The 21,603-nt window shown below is 51.2% G+C and overlaps 1 protein-coding gene across 1 annotated transcript in view; it reads right to left on the bottom strand.

Moving 5' to 3' along the window:
* SLC18A2 (solute carrier family 18 member A2) overlaps positions 1–21,603 on the bottom strand; it is a gene marked incomplete at its 5' end in the record, with an annotated part of 35,487 nt that overhangs the window by 10,350 nt on the left and 3,534 nt on the right. Inside the window, 7 exons of the mRNA XM_080823711.1 lie at positions 9,934–10,029; positions 12,727–12,787; positions 12,859–12,902; positions 13,053–13,142; positions 13,920–14,012; positions 14,332–14,415; positions 14,673–14,731. Coding sequence (XP_080679837.1) covers positions 9,934–10,029; positions 12,727–12,787; positions 12,859–12,902; positions 13,053–13,142; positions 13,920–14,012; positions 14,332–14,415; positions 14,673–14,731 — 527 coding nt within the window. The remainder of the gene's footprint in view (positions 1–9,933; positions 10,030–12,726; positions 12,788–12,858; positions 12,903–13,052; positions 13,143–13,919; positions 14,013–14,331; positions 14,416–14,672; positions 14,732–21,603) is intronic.

Genomic DNA, 21,603 nt, shown 5'->3' on the forward strand with positions numbered 1-21,603 from the left:
ATTATGAAGATCTTCCCATGTCTGATAAAATAAATGTCCACGTGGTTCTTTTTTGTGACCGAGTCATGTGACAGACATTGACATGTCTAAGGTTCCACGCTCTCCCAGAGAACTGACATCCTTGGGGCCAACCCTGTGCCAATTTCCAGCTGCGGGTGGCAGTGGTTGCCCTGAACGTCGTCTGTGCGTTAAACAGAAAGCCCTCCTCGAGTCCCACCTGCCTGGCTGCGCGGATTGGTCCAGATCAGCTCTGTGTGGTCCCCATCTGTTGTCACGACAAGAGACCATCTCTTCTCGAAAGATGGCTTGTCACACTAGTCATACTTTGGTGTTCTTCTTGGACTCAGTTATACCAGCTTTGATGCTAAGCCTTACCCACAAATGGTGAGCACCGCTCTGTCCTCAATCCCACGACTGTAACAAGCAAGCACACGCACCAGACACCAGACGGTCAGCAGGTGGGCACCGCTCTCGAAACGCACGTGGCCGCGGCCTTGTCTCGGCAGCTCAGCAGCGCATGGACAGGTGGGATCTGGCCCCCTTCGAGCATACAGCAGCCTCTCCCTGCAGCTCCGCGAGCACGAGGGCCGTCAAACCCTCCCAAGAGGCTGAGCCTGCCAGCACAGGCGGGATTTCAAAAATGATTAGGTTCAGGAGCAAAATCCAAAACCAAATCATCCTGGCCTTGGTGATGATGGCCTTGGGAGATGAGAATAAAGAGCGATCTCACTGCTGTGTTCCAGGAAACCATTTCCGTCACACTTGTCATACAGGTGGCCAGAGGAGGGCTGGGCGTAATCAGATTCGGCAAACATGACTGAGAACACGGGCCCGGCTCAGGGCTACAGCGAAGCCAGTGGCCACATCATGGCTCTGGTCGCCATGAGCACGTCTCCAAAGGAAGGAACCAGATGACGTCTGAACTGGGACAGGGCAACGCCAGGGACCGACGCAGGTACGGACACAGTACGGGTACGGAACCCAGAAGCTCCCCAAAGCAGCTCGTAACCAAGCCCAACCTTGAACACAATGTCGTATAGTCTGGAGAAAGAAACCATGGAGGCCTTGGTCTCATAACAAGTGTCTGTGGGGTCTGGGGAGGGCGTAAATGACGGGAGAAGCAAAGTATACATAACAGCACAGGTGCCGTGAGAAACAGCCACAACACTGGGCCTCGGTGTCCGAGAAACAAGACATGGGGGGAAGGGCCTGGAGCCCCTCGGAGAAGGTAGCTGCTCTTCCTCCCAGACAGGAGGACCGAGGTCCCAGATTGGAATATCTGATTTTTCTAGAAAAGCCTCAACTCGAGGTTCTTACATGAAACCTCTGGGGATTTGTAAATGTTGGTGACTATATGTTAAAAACATAAAGCCCTTTTTGCAGGCTGACACTGAAGCAGCCGACCAAACCACCCCCAGGGCTGAACACCTGTGGGCTGACCTTGGTCCCCAGACACGGCCGTGAACTGGAGCCAACGGAAGCAGATCGCAGAGAGCCCGGCCCGGAGCCCTGCATCCTGGTGAACCCCGACTCTAGGAGCCAAGCCTCAAAGCAGGGTCGCCAGCGCGTAGAGGAAGCCCCAGATCAGCTGCAGCTTCCTGACTTGCCGGTGGGGTGCTAAGCTCACCGTGGGACCCATACATGGGGGCCCCTTATTTTCCACCGATGGCAGATCCGCTCAGGCAGCAAACTGCAGTGTCATGGCTCTCCAGGGAAAATCACCGGAAGTCAGGCAAGAAACAAGATGTTCCTTTCACAGGCTAGTGGAGGCGCCAACGGGTCACCGTAACCTCTCGGAGCCCGGGAAACAGCGACCGTTCCTACCGCACGCAGCTCACGGGAAGGCTTTGAGGTCCAGAGGGCAGCCCGCCCTCCCCGTCTGAGCCCCCTGCCCTGTCCCTCCCTGTGGGCGCCTTACTGGCCTTTCACCCTGGTGGCCTGGCCGGCCCCAGACTGCAGCGAGGTCCTAGCGGGCAGGGGGACCACGTCACCTGTTCCCTCCGCGCAGCTCCGGGAGGCACCCGGGCGGTGCTCGGAACACGGCTGAGCGCTTAGGGGAGAAAGCCCGTGTGAGGACACAGACTTCACAGAACCAAAGGTATTGAGGGAGGCCACTGTCCCTTGCAGGCAGAGCCCCCTTTATGCAGCACCCTGGGGGCGAGAGGCGGCGGTGTGGTCTGGAGCTAGAACCCTCTTTTCCTGACGTCCAGCTTCGGACGTCAGGCTCCAAGCCCCGAGAGCTGGTCTTCCGCGGCGTCGGCCTCCTCGGCGTTGCCAGGGCCCCAGCAACCAACAACCCGTTCTCAAAGGGACTCAAAGAAACCTAGAAACCTCAGTGTGCCTCCCGCAGCAGCCTGCCGGGTGTCCCAAGAAGAGACCACCTGGCTTTGCTCAGAGACCCGGGCTGGGAGCCCACTGCTCTTCCAGACAGCTGTTAAGGACGGCTCCCGCCAGGGGCTGGGGTCCTAACCCCAAGCCCGGAGCTTCCCATCACTTCCACCCGCTGGTGCTGCTGTGCGTTCCAGAACCTTCCACCTCCTCCCCCAGCCCGGCCACCGGCACAGTTTGGCTTCCCTGACGAACCACCACCAGGGCTCTGGGTCGTGGCCAGTGACTAAACACCAGCTGCCTCCCTCGTGTACAAGTTCAAGTGACTCCTCTACCTTGAAACATGGTGCCCAGGACTGACCCCACCCAGCTCCTTGCTGGGTGCACAACAGTGACCACTACCATCTGAGGAAGGCCTGAATGATTCACAGGGCTGGCTCCACCGTCCGGCCCCTGGGGTCACTCTGGGCTCCGGAGGCAGTCATGCCTGCTCTGGCCCCAGGGAGCCGCCACTCGCACAGCCCTTGTGGGACTCATGCACACTGACCCGCACCACCCCCCCAGGTCCCTGCCGCCCTCCAGGGGGTGTTTTTCACCCCAGGGCAGGACTCTACCTTCTCACCAGAGAAAGTCCTCCTTGTCCCTTTCAGACCTTCATTCTGCCCAGGGAGATCTTTCTGGATCTGTCACGAACGGGCCAACTTGACCCTCCCCAAACCCGTACACTGTGCAAATGCAACAAGAAGTCTTTGCATCTTCCCAACACGAGGAGAGACGTGTGGATCGGCTGGCCTGCGCACGGTGTGAGGGCCACACGTGGGAGCCTCTCCTGCTGGGCCCCTGCACCTCCATACTCGCCCCTGCACCGACGAGAAAGTGTTCCCGCAGGGACCATCCGCCCACCCCTGGGCTTTCGTGGAAAGCCTGGCTTTGACCACAGGTTCGCCGGGCACAAGAGGGCGAGGCTCTACCCACCACAAAGCGCCCAAGGAGCCAATGCTGGACACGCAGCCCCAGAAGGGATGGCGGGGATGCATCCGTGGGCTTCTTCCGAGCTCCGGATCACCCATTCCTGAGGTTTGCAATGGCCTGGTCCAGAACCAGAATGGGGCAATGCTCCCGGTTTGGCCTCCCTAGGGAGGCTCAGGAGGCTGGAGTCCTCACATCCCGGAATGACATCATACAGGCAACCCTCTTGTCTTGGGTACCCAGCCAGGCTGGCCCTGGACATGCATGAAGGTCATGGTCAGCTGGGAGTGGAGGGGCTCCCCTGCCCAGCAGCCCGGTATCCTAGCCTCCATCCTGCACTGCACCAGGACCCCTCCTTAAGGAACCAGAAGAAAGAGTCTGGCTCCGCTCTTCTCTGGGCTACATTGCCCAGAACTTACCTTCCCTTTCAGGGTTTGGAGGCCTCACCAGCAATGGGGTCCCTGAGCCTCCCAGCGTCAGGGAGAGGTCATCTGACCCCAGACCCGAGGGAAAGAGAGATGCCGTGAAAGCATTCTCTCCCTTCCAACCCAAACTCAGGGCCGACCCCAAGCGGCAGTGGTGTCTGGGGGATGGGCTCACAAGGGAGCCCTCTAGAATATCGGTGGCCGCCATCTACCGTCTCTAAAAATTATGGCCAAAATCACAGCGTTCAACAAAAACAATCATGGATCACCCGGGTAGCTGGTAAGACTGATTTGCTTTGACTTCAAACCTTACGGTCTTTTCCCAGAAACGCTGAGGGAAGCTGAGGGACAGAAGGGCTTCCCTCTTCACACCGGACTGGGGAGAGCTCACACACGGCCCTGCGCAGGGAGGGGAGGCTGCCCGGGCCCCCCGCGAACGGCCATGCCCCCTCCGACCAGCCAGTTCTCACCACCACCCTCAGTCCTCATCCGGCGTCCCCCACGGGGCCCTCCTCACCCCAAGGCTCCCAGGGCCTGAGGGGCCCGGGGAGAGCTGGGCCACAAGCCCCAGGGCTTGTCCTCCGCTCCCACCGGGGAGGACTTGGCAGAGCTACGGGATTCTCTTGAAGAAACACATGATTCTCTGGAAGGAACACAAATCTCTGTCTGAGGCAGGAGGGGAGTGACGGCACAGTGGGAAGGTGCGGTGACCGCCACCATCTGGCCTAGGAGATAAGCCCTAGGAGGGGATCTCCTGATAAAATTGGGGAGGCCTCTGGCCTGTTATCTGACCCGGGAGGTCCAGGGCCTCTGACGGGCTTTAAGGACTTCACAAAGAAGGCTATGTCCAGAGAGGAAGCAGCCGAGGAGCCCTGCTCTTGGCCAAGATGCACTCGGTCGGGAAAAGGAGCCAGCGAGGTGGGGACATCGGAAGCACCGGCAAAGGGCCTCAGCCCAAGAGCGCTGGCAGAGCGAACCCAGGAGCTCCGTGGACCCCACCGTGTGCACACCACGTGCCCCCAGGACAAGGGGCGCCTCCTGGAAACACCTGGAAGCCCAAACCACCACGGGGAGAAAAGGCGCCCCCGGTGGCGACAGCCAGCATCAGCAACAAGACAGGAAGAGCGTCTCCTCAGCTTTTAGAAAATTGCTTTCTATTAACCCCCAGTTAGAAAAAGCCCTTCCCTCTGCTAAGTGGTGCGCCTTCCCTGGGAGCCTCGAGTCTCTGGGTTTCTTCTGGTGACTCCCATGCCAGGAGGTTCGGAGCTAAATTTCGGTCTACGAACTAGGCTTAGTTTTGCTCCAAGAATCCTTCCTCTGTCGCTGAATGTCTCTTGCTGTTTGGGGCTGTGTTTTGATTTTGTTTTGTGACATCATTTACATGCCTGAAACTCCCCCTTTGCAAGCACAGGGTCCGGCGGTTTTTAGAAGAGTTAGAGTCAGAGGGTTGTGCAACCATCAGCCCTGTTTATTTCCAAACTGCTTTTATCACCCCAAAGACGAAACCCACACCCATCAGCAGCCCGCGCCATCCTGCCCCGCCCAAACAATTTGGGACTTTTTAGAGAAGGAGTATTTGATGTAAAAACACAGCGATTCAGTGGCACATCCAGAAGGACTGGGGTAGCAACAAGCTGGGGACGCCACCCGGAGGGACTAGAAAGGTGCCTGTGGGAAGGCTGGGGGCACTAAAAATGGCAGCTTCACTTGGAACTGAGAGTCTCCCCTCAAAGATGGCCATTTAGAAGCCGAGGGAACTATGAATAGAAAATAAATCCCCAGGAAGGATAATCAATAAATTCTTAAAGAAAAAGGTGTGTGCACAGGGACTAGCTGCCCAGATATCCAACAATGTCCTAAAGCTCCAGGAATCAAACAGGAAAGCACGGACACAGGAATTCCTGCCGACAAACGGGACAGAAGAGAGAACCCAGAGACAGACCCAAGGACACACAGTCGTTTCAAGGACGATAAAGGTGGGAAAAATTGGGTGGGCTCTTAGGATAACTGGCTGGTCACACAGCGAACAGTAACCCCAGGTTTTTCTCACACACCATGTGCCTAGATTAAGTCCATGTAAATCCAAGATTTTAATGTAAAAAACAAATCATAAATTAGGGGGAAATATGGATGACAAAAATAATCTTCACATGGGGAGGGTCTCCCCAGAGCTTCCCTTGAAATGGACAAGGACATGAAGGGGCAGGATGCTAACTCTGACCAGCGGCATCTCAGAGGTCCTGAGTGGGCGGTAAAAACATTTCTAAACGCAAAAGACATACAACAAAACAAAGGCAATATTTGTGAAACATCTGATAAAGGACTAATAAACATACAAAGAATATTTAAAATCAGTGAGGACCCAACTCCACAGAAAAAATGGGCAACGTATCTTAATAAGAAATCCACAATAAAGGAAATAGGCATGCCTAATAAACACATGAAAAGATGTTCAATTGCACTCAAAGAATTTGCAAAAAATAAATCAAAATGAGACACCCCCCCCCTTCTCACATATGCAACTAGGAAAGACTGACAGTACTCGTGTTAGTGCAGTGTTACTAATTACCGAAAGCCCATCACACTTTCTGGAATTTGCACACAGTTCCACTTCCAATCATGAACAGGAAAGCATATCAGAATATTTTGCTACAGTATGGTTTCAAAATGGCAAAAACCAAAACTAACCCAAATTGCCAGTGATAGCAACTGGCGGATAATTTATGGTATAACCTTAAAATAGAACAATATCCAATCGTTAAGATGAATGACAGGCTTCTGGATAAACAGGGCAGATTATATCTATAGGTTTTTCCTCCATTCCCATCCCAAATTCTGTTTAAATTTTAATAAAGGAACAAAAGAAAACTCCACACCCTCCCCCTCCATGCCCAAAAACAGACGAAAAGAAAAAGGAGAAAATGCAGTGAGAAGGAGAAAGAAGCAGAGAGAGACCAGTGAGGGACACAGCAGAAAACACTGGAACCTTCCACCTGCACATGGGGAAGCCAACAAGAAGCAAGAGCTTTTGTGCCTCAGAACCCAGAACATTCAGAAAAATGAAGGCTCCAGGTACTGTGAATGTAAGGCTGAGGCCGTCAATAGGAAAGACGCTTGAAAGGCTGGTTTAAGAGCACTTGGACTCCCCAGCTCTCAACTGCTCACCCTGGCAGGAGACCACTTCTTTAGGGAAACCAAACTCAACTAGCCCAGGGGCCCCAGGCAGCATGGAGACCAGGGACAGCATGAGACGCTGCGTTGGGAAGTGAGTGGAAGTCTTCCTACTAAATGGTAAGAGGTTGTTATTTCAATGGCCCTTCCACACATACAAAACCACTCAGAGTAAATACGAAAGGGCTCTTCAAATTTAAGATATGAAGAATCAATTATAAAAATTCAATAGACAGTTTAATTAGCAATAATCACACCTCGGATAAACCTCATTGGCTACGATACTGCCACTGCGCAAAGCTTCAATAGACAGTTTAGAAAATGAAGATTAAGAAATGAGCATAGGGGCACATGTGTGCCTCAGTGGTTAAGCCTCTCCCTTCGGCTGGGTCATGATCTCCAAGTTCTGGGACTGAGCCCCACAGACTGGGCTCGCTGCTCAGCAGGGGGTCTGCTTCTCCCTCTGCCTCTTCTCCCCGCTTGTGTGCGAGCTCTCTCTCTCCAATGAATAAATAAAATCTTAAAAAAAAAAATAAAGAAATCACTGGAAATAAGAAAAGGCAAGATAAATTAAAAGGATAAAACACAGAGGGTCCAACATTGAATCAAAAAAACTAACAGTAAAAGAGAGGAAATAGAATAGGGGAGAGGATTAATTAAAGAAATAATACAAAATGGTTTCCCAGAAACCATAAAAGACTCAATCTCAAAAAACAGACTGAAGGTTGCTGGGGGGAGGGGGGACAGGAGAGGGTGGTGGGGAAATGGACATTGGGGAGGGTATGTGCTATGATGAGTGCTGTGAAATGTGTAAACCTGGCGATTCACAGACCTGTACCCCTGGGGATAAAAATACATTATATGTTTATTAAAATTTTTTTTAAAAAATGGTTTCCCAGAACTAAAAGGAGCAGCTTCTCTGGTGAACAGGCTAACCAAACAAGTGCCCAGTACAGATGAAAACAGATCCCACTGCAAAAACCATCATAGACACTCATAACCTAGAGAGGAAGAGATCCTCCCAGCACTTACAGAAGATAGGGAATGAGACGGACACTAGCCTCCTCAACAGCAACCCTGGACACTAGAGCACAATAGGACATTGGCCTCAAAACTGGAGAAAAGAAAAAAAAAAAAAAAAAAAGGAAAGGAAAAAAGAACTAAAGAAAAGAAATTTCCAACCAAGGATCATACACTCAAATAGGCTAAGTCAACCAAATATGAGAATAAAGATGTTTGTTGACATGCAGGATCCCTGAAAACTTTACCTGCACTTCACCATCTCTCAGAAAGCAGCTAGAGGATGTGTTCCATCATAATGATAGAGTAAACCAAGAGAAAGGAATATAGAGGAGAAGGATACAGGAAACAGAAGAGAGGCAAAGATGCTCAAATACTGGAAGAGGAAAGTCCTAAGATGACCTAGTGAATAAGTCCAGACTGGAGCAAGACAAAGTAATGTGCGACAAATGTCCACAAACAAGCAAAAACACAAATAGGGTGGGCTTGCTGATATACTTGGCCATATTTAGAGGGCCTGTCACCTCTGTCAGAGTTTGGGAATATGTTCATAAAGGTTACATTGAAAACGAAGAAAATGGAAAGACATGGCAATAACGAACTCCAGGAAAAACAAAAGTCTTTCCATTTTCTTCGTTTTCAATGTAGTCTTTATGAACAAAAAGTCTATAAAAAGAAATAGTCACAAAACTCTATATAGCTCTTCTTTGAATATTTATGTAGTCACAATAATGGCAATACTGAATGCCAATCTAAACAACAAACGTAGTATAACTTTTAAGAAAATAGAAGTTGAGAAAAACAGGTGAGTTGGTTGTTTGATATTTTCAGGTGAAATAATAATGGCATTAAATCTCCATCTACCACATTAGGGAGCTGGTAGACAATGTCAGATATTGGAGAACTTAAAAAAAAAAAAACAAAACAGGAGTTACACATATTATATAAATTAGCAGAATTACATAAATTAGCAGAAGAAATATCTAAAAGCATCGAAGTTGAACAAATCTGAGAAAGGGGGTTGGAGATGGGGAGGCATGGAGCAAAGACTGTTGGCTTTCTCATTATAATTCTAGTAATGTTATTTTACTTAAACATTAAGTACATGTGTAACTGATAAAAATTTAAATGTAATTAATTTTGAAAATTAAATCTACCCATTCTGACATGAAAACATGAACAAATAAGAGGTCACACAGGGATACAATTGGCAAGATCCCACTTGGGTTGGGCTTTTAAGCATCTCGAACATGGCGATAAATGCAGAACCATTTGGAAAAAGACACAGAACTATTAACGATGAATATCATAGAGGACTGGGCTGGGAGGAAAGATGAACTTGAGATTTTAAGACTGACTTCCTTGATCTATATACTTTGTTTTTTAATAATAAAGTATGCACTACTTTCTAAATTAGAAGTGTTAAAACTAGGGGCGCCTGGGTGGCTCAGTGGGTTAAAGCCTCTGCCTTCCGCTCAGGTCATGATTCTGGGGTCCTGGGATCGAGCCCCATGTCGGGCTCTCTGCTCAGCAAGAAGCCTGCTTCCCCCCTCTCTCTGCCCGCCTCTCTGCCTACTTGTGATCTCTGTCAAATAAATAAATAAAATCTTTAAAAAAAAAAAGAGAAGTGTTAAAACTAATCCTCTTAAATCCTGCTTGTTAGCCTCTTTCACATAAGTTTTATTGCTGTTCATATACATTTAACATAACTAGTCTAATTCAGAAACATGGGGAGATGCTGAATGTATTTTTGTGCTCTCGTTTCTGCCCAGGTCTGATGCCTCTATGCTAATTCTGTATCCATCAGGGATGATTAAAAAACAAAACAAAACAAAACAAACAAACTGGAGTTGAAACAGACCCCAAAGGGCATTGCTACCCTAAGCACAGACGCCATTAAGTGTCAAACAGAAACCACCATTTTATCATCCTGGCACCTGCAGCTTGACAGGGCTACAAAGATAGGACTCACCCTGGGGACAAAAATTCTAGAATCAGAAGCTCCCACTCCAGTCCTTACCCAGCTGCCACTTGCGAGAACACATGGTCTCCATCATCCAGATGGGCAGGGCTGGCTCTAGCATGGCAATCCCCATGTTTGCAAAGCAGATGGACCCTGCAAGGGAGGAAGAGGATTAGTGTGCTTCTGTTTTGGGTCTTGAGCATCTCTGATGCCAAACACAGTTAAACCCCCCATGCTAGGGCACCTGTGCCCTAACCCACTGTGGCTCAGTGGGTTAAAGCCTCTGCCTTCGGCTCAGGTCATGATCCCAGGGTCCTGGGATCGAGCCCTGCATTAGGCTCTCTGCTCTGTAGTGAACCTGCTTCCCCCCTCCCCTCTCTCTGCCTACCTCTCTGCCTATTTGTGATCTGTCAAATAAATAAATAAATAAATCTTTTTAAAAAATAAATAAATAAACCCCATATGCCCACAAAAGCACAATCCACTGGGAGGTCCAGAACTTCTACCTTTGTGAGGAAAAGATAAATAACAGGTCAAGGGGAGAGTGAGGAGGTTGGGTTTATTATTATTACTATCATCATCCCCATTACTAAATAATAATTAAATATTAAGTTAAATCTATTAAAATGAAATACTAACAACTAAAATTAAATATTAAATTTAAACAAAGTATTAAGAAACATTGTTTTCAAACCAGAATCCCAGAGTCATAAAGGAATGGGAGGGAGTCTCAGAGGTCATCTGATTACCCATCCCACCCCACTGATGAAGGAGTTCCAATTCATTAGCCAAGTAACTTGCCTGAGGCCGCCCACCAGTGTGGGCCACCCCCAGACCCCAGCAGCTGGACGCTCCTGAGCCTGTTTTACTGGGCAGTGAACACAGACATCTCTAAAGATGCTTGGGATGTCCCCAAACCCAGTGCGTTCAGTATGGATGGGCTGCTGAGGGATTTTTTTTTTAAATCAACTACCCTTTAGGGTATTTCTGCAACTATTCATCACCACCCTGTTAAGCAGAACCCTTGGTAAAGGTAGAGCCATCAGGGAAGAAGCCTCCCCCGCGGTGCTGGGAGCTTCCTGGGCCATGTCCCCGGGAACCTCTAATTTACCAGAATCCTGAGTCAAAGAACATTGTGCAACGGTGATTAAGGAGCTCACATAACGAAGAAAGGGTTTTTTTTTTTTTTTTTTTTTTTTTTTTTTTATGAATCTTGACGTTAGAGATGGAACACAGAAAGGATGCGGACACGACTGGCTCCCCTCCCCTCCCTGCTGTCTTCCCAGATTCGCAGTTGGTCTATTTGCTGTCTGTTAAGTAGGGTCAAACCGATAGGTCATTATGTCTCCCCTGTGACCCAGGGCCCATACTCTGAACCCTTCTTTGTCCACCTCTCACACAGCAAACTGACACCCCGGCCCCAAACCTCCCCAGGGCCGGGCGCCAGGCACCCGGGGACGGCCCCCAGCCCCAAAGCCTGCCAATCCCCAGCTGTTCTCCCAGCCCTGCTTTGCCCTTCCTGTGCCAACCTCTGGCCTAGGCAACCTGCTGCTTCCCCAGGGGGCCCTGACTGGCATGGTAATAAAACGCTCCTTTCACTAGATCTCTCTGGGTCATCACTCAGTCACCATCATAAGTTAAAATCCCACCAGAACAAGTAAGACAGGCCTGGCCCCCAGTTCCCTCTGCCAAGGCTGCCCGGAGATACGGTCACCCGACAGTGCGGGATGGATCTTTCCTCCCTGAGCCAGGGTGAGGCGGTGAGGGTCAAAGAAAGCCCCAGGCAGTGGGCGCTGGGCTGCAGGGAGTCCGCTCTCACCACACACCACCTCACTCCACCCGAGACAGTCCGGGCTCCGTGGGTGTCTGGGCACTGGAACGGTCCCCACATCGTGCTAGGGACAGAGAGAGGTCCCCTGCATAAGGAAGTCACACCAGGTTCGCAGCACTGGCACCAGCTGGCCTGATGGAGAGGGTCTAGACCAGGGTGACACAGGTGCCCCCCAACCAAATCCAGCAGCAGAAGGCCTCAATGAAGCCGGCCTGGGGCATGATGAGGCTGAACTGGGATGCTCACAGGTAGGGCACCGTCCAGCTCAGCCAGACTCCCACAGCGCCAGCCGCGCCCGTGACAGCTGCTTAGACCAATCTCACACTAACCACATCTGATGCTACACTTGGGGCTGCCCTCTCCTGGCCGACCCCAACGGCCGCTGCCGACCCGTGTGCAGGCCCAGGCAGCAGAAGGCCAGCCCCCTGCCAGACAGTCCCAGGCCCACGTCTCGGAGAGGGTCTTGGCAGGACTGCTTCTTGGAGGAATGAGGCCCATTATCCTCCCACAAACCACAGAACCGGGGCTTCCTCTGAGCCCATCTAGGCCAAGACCCCGAAGCTGGGACCTTCTGTAGACAAAGGGGGTTTCCCGGCAGCCTCCCCAGTGCGGCACAGCGTGACCTCTCCACGGGAAGGGAGCTGTCCTCTGGGGCTCTGCCGCCCGCCCTTCCTCACGCACCGCCAGGTCAATCAGACGACGCCTGCAGTGAGGCCACGAACTCCTTCCTGAAGTTCAAGGCCAAACAGTGACAGCCACCGACACAAACAAAGCTCTGGGTCAGGGCATCTCCGTGACCCAGACCTCTTTGCCCCAAATGAACACCAGCAGAGGACCTTGGCTGAGGGGCGGAGATTAATGGTGGAAGAAAGTCATTCCTTATGACGCACGTATAGCCCCTAGGCTGCTCATGACTCTCTACGGCCCAGCGTTCCCGGCAGCAAAGCGGACACTGGCTCTCACCATCCGCCCCCCACGCTTGGGCGGAGAAGAATCGGGGAGGCTGAGGGGAGTTTCACCTGCAGCGATGAGGATATACGGGTCCTTCAGCAGAGTGGTTAGCGGCGTCCCCTTCTGGCTCTGTCAGCAGAAAACAGGGGTTAGAAAAGTGGATGTGGCCACCGCCGCACCCTCCTTCCCCAGGGGCTTACCTCTGGCTGGACCCGGGATGGCTGGAGGACAAAGAGTTGAATAGCTACGAGAGGGAGGGGAGGGGGGAAAAAAAGAAAAGAAAAAAGAAAAAGAAAAGAAAGAGGTGTGGGCACAAGCACCTGCTGAAATGGGTCACCAGCTGACACAGGTCACAGCCACCAAGGTCATAGCCAAGGTGCCCACATGGACTCACCTCCATCCAAGAGCACCAGGGCAGCCAGCACCAGGAATGGAGCGGTCTTCCCCACAAACTCGTAGAGCACACTCCCAAAGGGGGGGCCCACTGCAAGGAAGAGAGAGGCTGGCGCCAGGCCCTGGGACTGATCCCCGCCCCCCCCAACTCCACCAGAACCATCCATTTGTTTCTTGAGTTTGAGTCTGTACTTTGTTCCAAAAAGTATTTGGGCTGGCCACCCTACATTCTATTCAGGTCAAGTTGCCCTGGCAACTTCCTCCAAGCGGTTCTATACCCAAGACATGGGCAAGAGCATATCAGGGTCACCCCAAAAGTAAAGACCAGAGAGACACCAGACCCAGGTCACACAACTGTGCTGCTTAAGGAGCACAGGAAAAGGGGTCAGCGAGAACCTTGGTCCTTATCAACCAGCATGGGCAGAACTTTGGGCTCGCAAGTGAAGCCCGGAAATGCGACAGAGAAGGCAGAGGACCCAAGTCTCCCTTCAGCCACCAGGACAGGGGGAGAGACAGACTTGGAAGATAGCAAGGTGGGAAGGTCCTCGGGTGGGATGGTAACTCAGAGAATGCCCAAGAGAAAGGAGTTTTGCAGACCGTCCTGTTTCAGCCTTCATTTTACATCTGGACCGTGAAGGTCTGGGATTTTTTTTTTTTTTTTTTTTTCCCAAGGTCACCCAGCAGGCTGGGAGGTAGAGGCAGGGGAGCCCACATCCTCCCAGGCCAGGAAGGTCCACTGGTTTTCACAGGCTCCGTGAAAGTAGGGAATAACCGAACAGACTCCAAGTGGACTCTGGGAACACTGGGGCCCTCCTCCAACGGCAGATGGGACCCTCCCCGTGGACGGCCTCCAGGTGCCCTTGCCCACCTAGCACCCCCATGGCCAGGCCTCCCAGGGCGATGCCCATGGCGTTGCCTCGCTCTTCGTCATCCGTGTACACACTGGCCAGCATGCCCATCCCTAAACAGGAGAAGAAATGGTCAGCAGCCAAGCTTTCCAGGGAGCACCAAAAGAAATCATCTGTGACTCACCACCCTCCCTCTCCGACCCAGACCTGTGATCTCCCAAATCGGCCAGATTCACAGAAATGGAAGACCAAGCAGAAGCCAAGGAAAAACCAGTACCCTCCCTAAGCACCCCCTCCCCAGGCACCATCACTAATCTCAGGATTCCCTGCATTATTCCCGCTAATTCTGCAAGGGGCTGGCCACCGCGGGCAAGGCTGATGCCCCCGCCCCTGCCCCAGGGCCCTGACTTACTGGGGCTTTTGCACACCTACCGGCTACAGACGAGCAGGAGGAGCCGATGCCCTGTAGCGACCTGGCGATGAGCAGGAAGGCGTAGCTACTGGAGAAGGCGAACACTGCCGAGGGAGCGGCCCGGCCGCGCGTCAGTGCCAAGCTGACACCGGGACCTCCCCCCCCCAGCTCGCATGGGCATGTGAAACCAGCCCTTAACCTGATGGCGCTTTTGTGCCATGAACAGCTCGACTGACCCCCTTCTGCAACTGTGGCCAATGCCCAAAACCCTAACCCCAGGGTTGCAGCCTCGATTCCCAGTGTGGGGTCCTTGGAGCCCATCCCATGACCCGCACACAGAAGGCAAACAGCAGACACTTACTAATTGTTGACACAAACATGATGCAGAATCCTGCAAACATTGGAATTGGGTAGCCAATTCTGCAAAAGAGAAGCATGGGGAACGTCTGGCAACCTTCTGTATTTTTCTAAGGCTTTATACAGAGTCTCTCCTGCCTACCCTTTGGGATCAGGCAGATAAGTGTTTGGTCAACTTTTCTGAAAATTCATATAGTTGGTGCTTCCTATGTGACCTTTCCATGTTTGACTACCTCGAACGTGAATACATTTCACGATTGCCACTCTGAACAGAAATTTCTCTGCAATAAATGTTAACACAATATTGGCAAGTAACACAGAGCATGTCTAAAATATACAACCCTGGCTCCCATCTTTTTCTTTTTTAATTCTTTAATTAATTACTGTCTTTGCTAGAGATTCTCCAAAGGGACAGTGGCAACCGAATGAGTCCAGTAAAAGCTCATCGAGTGATTCAACTGGCGGCGGAGACAACGGGACTACATCTCAGAGGCGCTGGGATGCGAGTAAATATTCGAGTCTATCTCCACATTGACTTCAATGGGACCAGCCTAGAAAAATAGGCCTCGTTTTCTGTGCAAAAATTCAACATCCTGATTGCTCACAAAGACCACAGTCCATACAGGGTTCTGCCCCCGGGGTGGACAGGGGCGGTGGGAAGACCCTGCCTGGTCTTTGGGTATCACACCGGCCCACCTATGGGAGCCGAGCTGGCCACCGCCCACCTGTCAGCGCAGGAGGGAGGACAGAATGAGATGAGGATGAGGAACTGCTACCAGGGGACACAGAAGAGGTTTCAGAGAGTGTTTCCTCCCTCACTCTCTTCCTTCTTTCCTCTCTGTGCCTGTAGTCAAGCAGACCGCCGTATGGATGGGACCGTAGAGTGAAGGCAGCTTCTTGGCCCCTGCTGCCCTGGGAGGGGGTTCAACGCTGGCTGAGCAGCCATCCTCAAGGCAGAACAGCCCAGAACATTTCCAGGCTTTGTGTCCTCCCACCCCCAGACCTTCCCACCCCCAGACGCTCCTGGACAGGAACCAAGTAAGGACCAAGGAGTCTTGAGTCTGCAGCCACTCAGCCTGGAAGGGCTCTTCTCTTCCAGGCTTGACTTAAAAATCAAGGTAACAATACCTTCATTTAAAGTCACATTCAATTCTCCAAGCACTTATGCCCACCAGCTCAATGATTTGATAAGGGCAGATGACCCCCTCACCATCTCACAGGTGAGGAAACAGAGGCACGAAAAAGTGACTCGTCAAATGTTCTCGGGCTCATTTCACTCGGGACCATCCTGCCCAGTCCAGGGCTTTTCCCTGCAAACTTCACCACCTCCCCTGGAAGCCAAAAGACGTTTGTGGCTTTAAATAGAATCTTTCCAAAAGTTCCTGGTCATACTCACCCCCCCCACACACACACACACAACTTTTTTTTTTTTTTTAAACTGCTTCATGTGCTCCAGAAACTAGCAAAAATACAAATAGCATCTCAAAATCATGCCAGATTCCCAGACAGCTCTCCTACTGTCCCATACAAAACTTCCCTTACTATGACCCGAGATGAGCTTGTAATTCACAAGGTGGGGCTCAGAGCCAACCAGGCAAACAGCAAGGATGCCAGCTCGAAACAGCAGCTCAGGTGGGCATCAAACGGAAGAGTCTCTAACCTCAGCTAGCCTAGAGCTGGCTGCTTTGTGCTCTTTACTCACTTAGGCAAAAGAACCCCATTTACAATCCCAAGCCCTACACAGCCCTGCTGGATACTGAATAAAGAAACTTCCAGGAGGCTCAGAGAAGAGAACTCACAGGCAGTTCATTTTTCCCAGCAACTCCTCTACAACTTGGGGGAGGAATGGAATATGGCAATGCTCGTAGCTGTCCTAGAATAAACACAGGCTTCTCTCCCCCTTTCAACACACTCCTTGGGAAACAATGTATTTGTCAAAGCTGGTGGAAATACCAGGGCCACGATGCTCAGTCTGCAGCCCTGACAACTGGCCAGGGCCACCTGGCAGGGCACATCTCGAGTAGCTTCTTACCAGGAGGCTCTGGCATTCCCAAGGCCATAAGTAGGAAGCTAGCGAGGGAATCCCTTGTGATTCTCACTGCAGCTCCGTGAGGTAGCTGGCAGGACCCTCATTTTTCAGATGACTACATTGAGAGCCAGGGAATCTAAGTAACTTGCCCCAAACTCAAGATAACAGGCCTATGTTGAGTGCCTGGGGTGCATCTGGTCCTGCTGGCATACACTTACGTGGGGATGTCCATTACAGGAGCGTGGGATCACACCGCATGGGTGGAACGGTTGGTCTACAGTTTAACAGCAGGGAGCTCCGTGCCCACAGGAGTATGTGCTTATATAGGATTCTTGATCCCAAACCCAGGTACTTTGTTTGCCTTAAAACCACTGCAGCTATGGTTTTTTTTGTTCTTGTGCGTGTTTTTTTTTTTTTTAATCCCTTTGGCATTTTAATAAGCACATAGGGAATAACCACATGGCCAAACTGGAAAGACACTCAAAGGCTGGCCAGTCCATACCCTCATGCTGGATGAGAGAGCAGAGGTTCAAAGATAGAGTGGCTCACCATGGTGACAGAGCGAGCCAACCATTCCGGATATCCCCGGCTCACGCGTTTCCTTCCCCTTACCAGACACTCATGCCCCCTATACCTTCAGTGCCCACCAGACCTCTGATTGTGCTCCCCAGTGGAAAGTACTAGGCAGCATCTCTGCCCTGGGGCTCAGCCGCAAGGCATCAGGGCACAACGGGCAGACCCTGGAGCCCTCCACCTTCCGATTCTTCTGCCCCTAGCCCCCCCACAAAAGCCCGCCTCCAAAGGAAAGTTGTCCGGGGCCCCAGGGTCACTGAGTGATGGGCAGATCACCAATGCCCTTTCTCCTTCCCCACAATGTCTCCTAAACAGAGACTCAAGTGACATTAGTCATGAAGATCTGAGTCAGCCTCTCATCTCAGCGCTCAGCAGAGCTACATCTGATAGACCAAACCTTTAGCGAAATATCCCATTACTCTCCCCTTATGCGTCATCCCAGCCCACGGCCATCCTCTATAGGGCATCAGGGAGCAGTTAATCCAATCGAAATAAGACTAAGAGTCATATATTGAATCCCCAGAAAAAAGTGCAAAGCAATAAAAGTTATGTTCCTTATATATACCTACGCACCAGTGAAGAAACTCCACAGTCCCTAAAACATCACGGAAAATCAATACCTTTTTCTTTAATACCACTAGCTTATCTTTGCCATAGAGACCAATGCAAGCCCTATTCTCAGGGCTGTTAAAACTCAGGCTCCCTCTGCCTGACACAGAGTAGGGGACCCAGAAGGGTACAAATGACGTCAGATGAAACAAGAGGTGGCATCTCCCTTTTCAATGATCTTCTGAAAGGTGGCCCAGTAAACTTCAGTAAAGAGAGGGATGCCTTGCATTTGCTGAAACGCACTAGGACGCTGACACCCATCATTTCGTAGACAGAAAAAATTCTTAGGTTTAGTCCTTAGGTCCGTCTTGCTCAGCTATGAGACGCACGCAGGGAGGGGTGCGAGCGGGAACTTCTGACTTTTGTGGGGGTCACCCCTGTTCCCTGCCATGCAGCTCAAGTGGGGGCTCGGCTCCCGTGAGAAGCTCCGGATTTCACAGCCAGCTTCTCTCCATTTCAGAAGCGAAGACTCGGTCACCCCATCCTAACAACATCTAGGACGGGAGATCCCTTTCCAGAAGAGCTGGTTTCCCTGTCCGCGGAGGAACTGAAAAGGTCACTGCTTATTCCCACAAAGCCGACTGCAGACCAGCGGCTGAAGCGAAAGAGAAAAGAATTACCCGCGGCGGCGCCTTCCGTGGCCACTCCGTGCCCTGCGGCTCCCTTCTTGTCATTCAGATGTGGGCTAAGATTTGTGAGGACAAATAACCGGCTTTCAAAGACACGAGGTAACTATGGAAATAAATTAAGCCACTGATGCTGGCTTGATGAAAAGCAGACCAGGGAGCGGAGGAGGACCGGGAGGACCGAGGGAGGAAGCCGGGGGCACGGCGCCCCAGCACCCCGAGTTAACGCTTTCCCCAGCCATCCGGTGCGTCCGGAATAGCTCTTGGTTCTCGAGAGGCAGCTACTACGGAAGCGAGGGGAGACCATGGCGCCCCGTTCTTAACCCGATTTGTGGGGAGAGACATAAAGGTGCTGTTACGGTGTGTGTCTGCCTGGAACTTTCCCGTTAGGTCTGCATATGCCTCAGTTTCACTCACGGGGCTAGAGGACAACAGATGCTGTTTCACCAGCTGAATTCCTTCTATCCCTCCCTTGACGCACAGCTGCTGTTGTGAGATGAATAAACGGAATTAGAAGTCACAAGAGCCTCAAAGATAAAAATCAAGTCAACCAAGGCGCATGGAACCCAAGGGCTTTGGGAAGTGTGCTGGCGGTATGCGAGCACCACCCTTGCCAAAAATCAAAGGTCCTCCGTTCCCTCTCTGGGCACCCGTTTTCCAATAAAAATATAACACCTGAAGATGAAATCAAACAGGAATAAAACAGAAATAAAACTTGTATATTGGCAGCCCAATGGGCAATTAAACATTTCTCAGGAAGTGTCATTTGTTACTTTCAGGGTTTGGAAGGAGGGCTCTTAGCCAATACTTCCAACAGCAGACAGGCAGCCCGCCTCCCGTGTCACCGGCCCCTAGAGCCACTCAGGCAGCGGCATCTTGACTGTGAATAGGAGGGTCCGGTCGTGACACGTCTGGTGGGGTGTGGGGGAGGTGGTCCCAGCTGCAGCAAAGGGCTCCAGAAAGGAGTGATTCCAACCAGCCTCTCGGGAGTTTCCCTAGTCTTTGGAGATGTAGGAGGCCTTTCGTTTCCCCACTGTCAGAAGCACGGCAGAGATGCTGGCAAGCAGTGCCAGATCCCACCAGGGGCTAGAAAAAGATTTCTTCCAGGACTGGGGAGGCGAGGGAGGGTCCATGTCCCAAAAAACCCACACTGGTTTTTTCTAAACTCCCCACTCGATGATTAAAAACAGCCATCACGGGGCACCTGGGTGGCTTTGTGGGTTAAATGTCTGGACTCTTGCTTTCAGCTCAGTCCTGACACTGAGTCCCAGGTCCAGCTCTGTGCTCAGCCAGGAATCTGCTTGACATTCTCTCTCCCTCTATCCCTCCCCCAGCTCATGCGCACATGTTCTATAATAAATAAACCTCTAAAAAGAAGTATTAATCAACAGCTCACTGTTTGGGTTTTCACTTTCACTGGGCTCAGCCCGGTACAGTTAGAGAGAGCCCAAACAGATGATGCAGGGAGGACAGATTTTGATGGGCATGGTTGATTCCGAGAAGTGAACTGTAAAAACTGTAAATCACAGAGCAGGTGGAAAGAACAGGAAGGGAAAAAGACACCCAGACAGAGAGTCTGGTCACTGGCTCTACCCTGTGCTGCCCGGGGTGGATGCCTTCTCTTCCAGAGCGGTAAACTCCTTTCCCTACAAAATGGTAGGGCAGGCTCCAAAGTCCTTGATCGAGTCCCCTCCAGCTCTGAGGCTCTGGGCTTTTAACCATTCTGTCCTTAATCAGAAACATAATAACCAACCATAAAATGCTGTATTAAACACACGTGTTCACAACCCTGAAAGTGGGAGTCACACAACTTGTTCATAATTGAGAGTGCAATTGGCACAAATCACATCAAAGGACTATATCCTCCACAGGTGCTCACCAGGGCAAGTCCTCTAAAGCAAGCGGAACAGATCCGTCTCTAAGCAGAGCTGTGGGGCATCCAGAAATGCCGCAAGTCCCCCAAATCCCCAAAATTCGTATCTACCAGGCTTGGGAAATATTGAAAAATGCACAAAAACCAGGGTCATTTTGGAGGGACAACAGACTTCACGCTACATCAACATTACAACTCCTTTGCGTTGCCATATCATAGGGCAGCACTAGAGAAGCTTTTCAATTTGCTGGGTAGGGATTACAGTTTTGCTCTAAATTGCAAAGTGGATTACTCATCATAAGAATAGACCGAATTTCACAGGTCACAAAACAAAATTAGGTTTCCCTTGGAAGGCTTTTTAAAACTTTTTTATTTATTTATTTATTTTTTGAGCCCCAAACAGGAGCCTTGGGTGGCTACAGTCTCAAAGCCTTTGGAGCATTTAATAGGGGAAAAGGTCTCACCGGCTTTAAACAAGCTTCTTCCCCAGGGTGTAAGCAAAGCATTAAAAACAAGAATGGGATTTTTAAAAAAGCTTTTCATTTGCCATTTGCATGTGGATGATTGAACGCTCATGCCAGTTTCTGAACGCTGTGTTACACTCCTCAGCTAGGATGACTGGTGCCCAAGTGATTGGCAAGGCATTATTACAGTAATGTCTTCAATTTTGCTCATATAGCCTTTGAGCTGTTTGCTTTCTCGGAACACAAAACCCGGAGACGTGTTCTGTAATTATACCAGATGTATTTTAAGAAGCACTCTTGGAGGTGGAGAAAAACAACCCTGCGATGGCTGTTTGGTTTTCCTCCTGAAGGAGAAGGACACCTGCAAACGGCGCCTTGATAACCCTGCTTCGAGGTGGGCTCCCAGTCAGCCCATCCTTGCGAGGCTCCCGTGCTCAGCCTGTGTTAACCCGGCAGCTTCGTAACGCTGCTTGACACAGACTGGAGGGGTGGGGGGGAATGGATGGGGCTTGGGATTGTTAAAATTTATTCAGGGGCACCGCTACCCCATCCAGAGAGTCAGGCTGCAAATGCTTAAAATGGGCTTCCAGCCAAGTGGCCACCGGTAGGTGATCGCAACCTGTGTGCGCATCTCGGGGCTGCCTGTGGGGGGTGGGGGGAGCCAGATCCCCCTCTCTGAGCCTCTGCCACCACCCCACGGCCCCCCCACTAAACAGACCTCCTCTTCTCTGTCCCAGAGCCGGCCCCCCTCTCACAAGAGC

Source organism: Martes martes (assembly GCF_963455335.1).
Source record: "Martes martes genome assembly, chromosome: 14".
In the NCBI taxonomy this organism is placed as follows: domain Eukaryota; kingdom Metazoa; phylum Chordata; class Mammalia; order Carnivora; family Mustelidae; genus Martes; species Martes martes.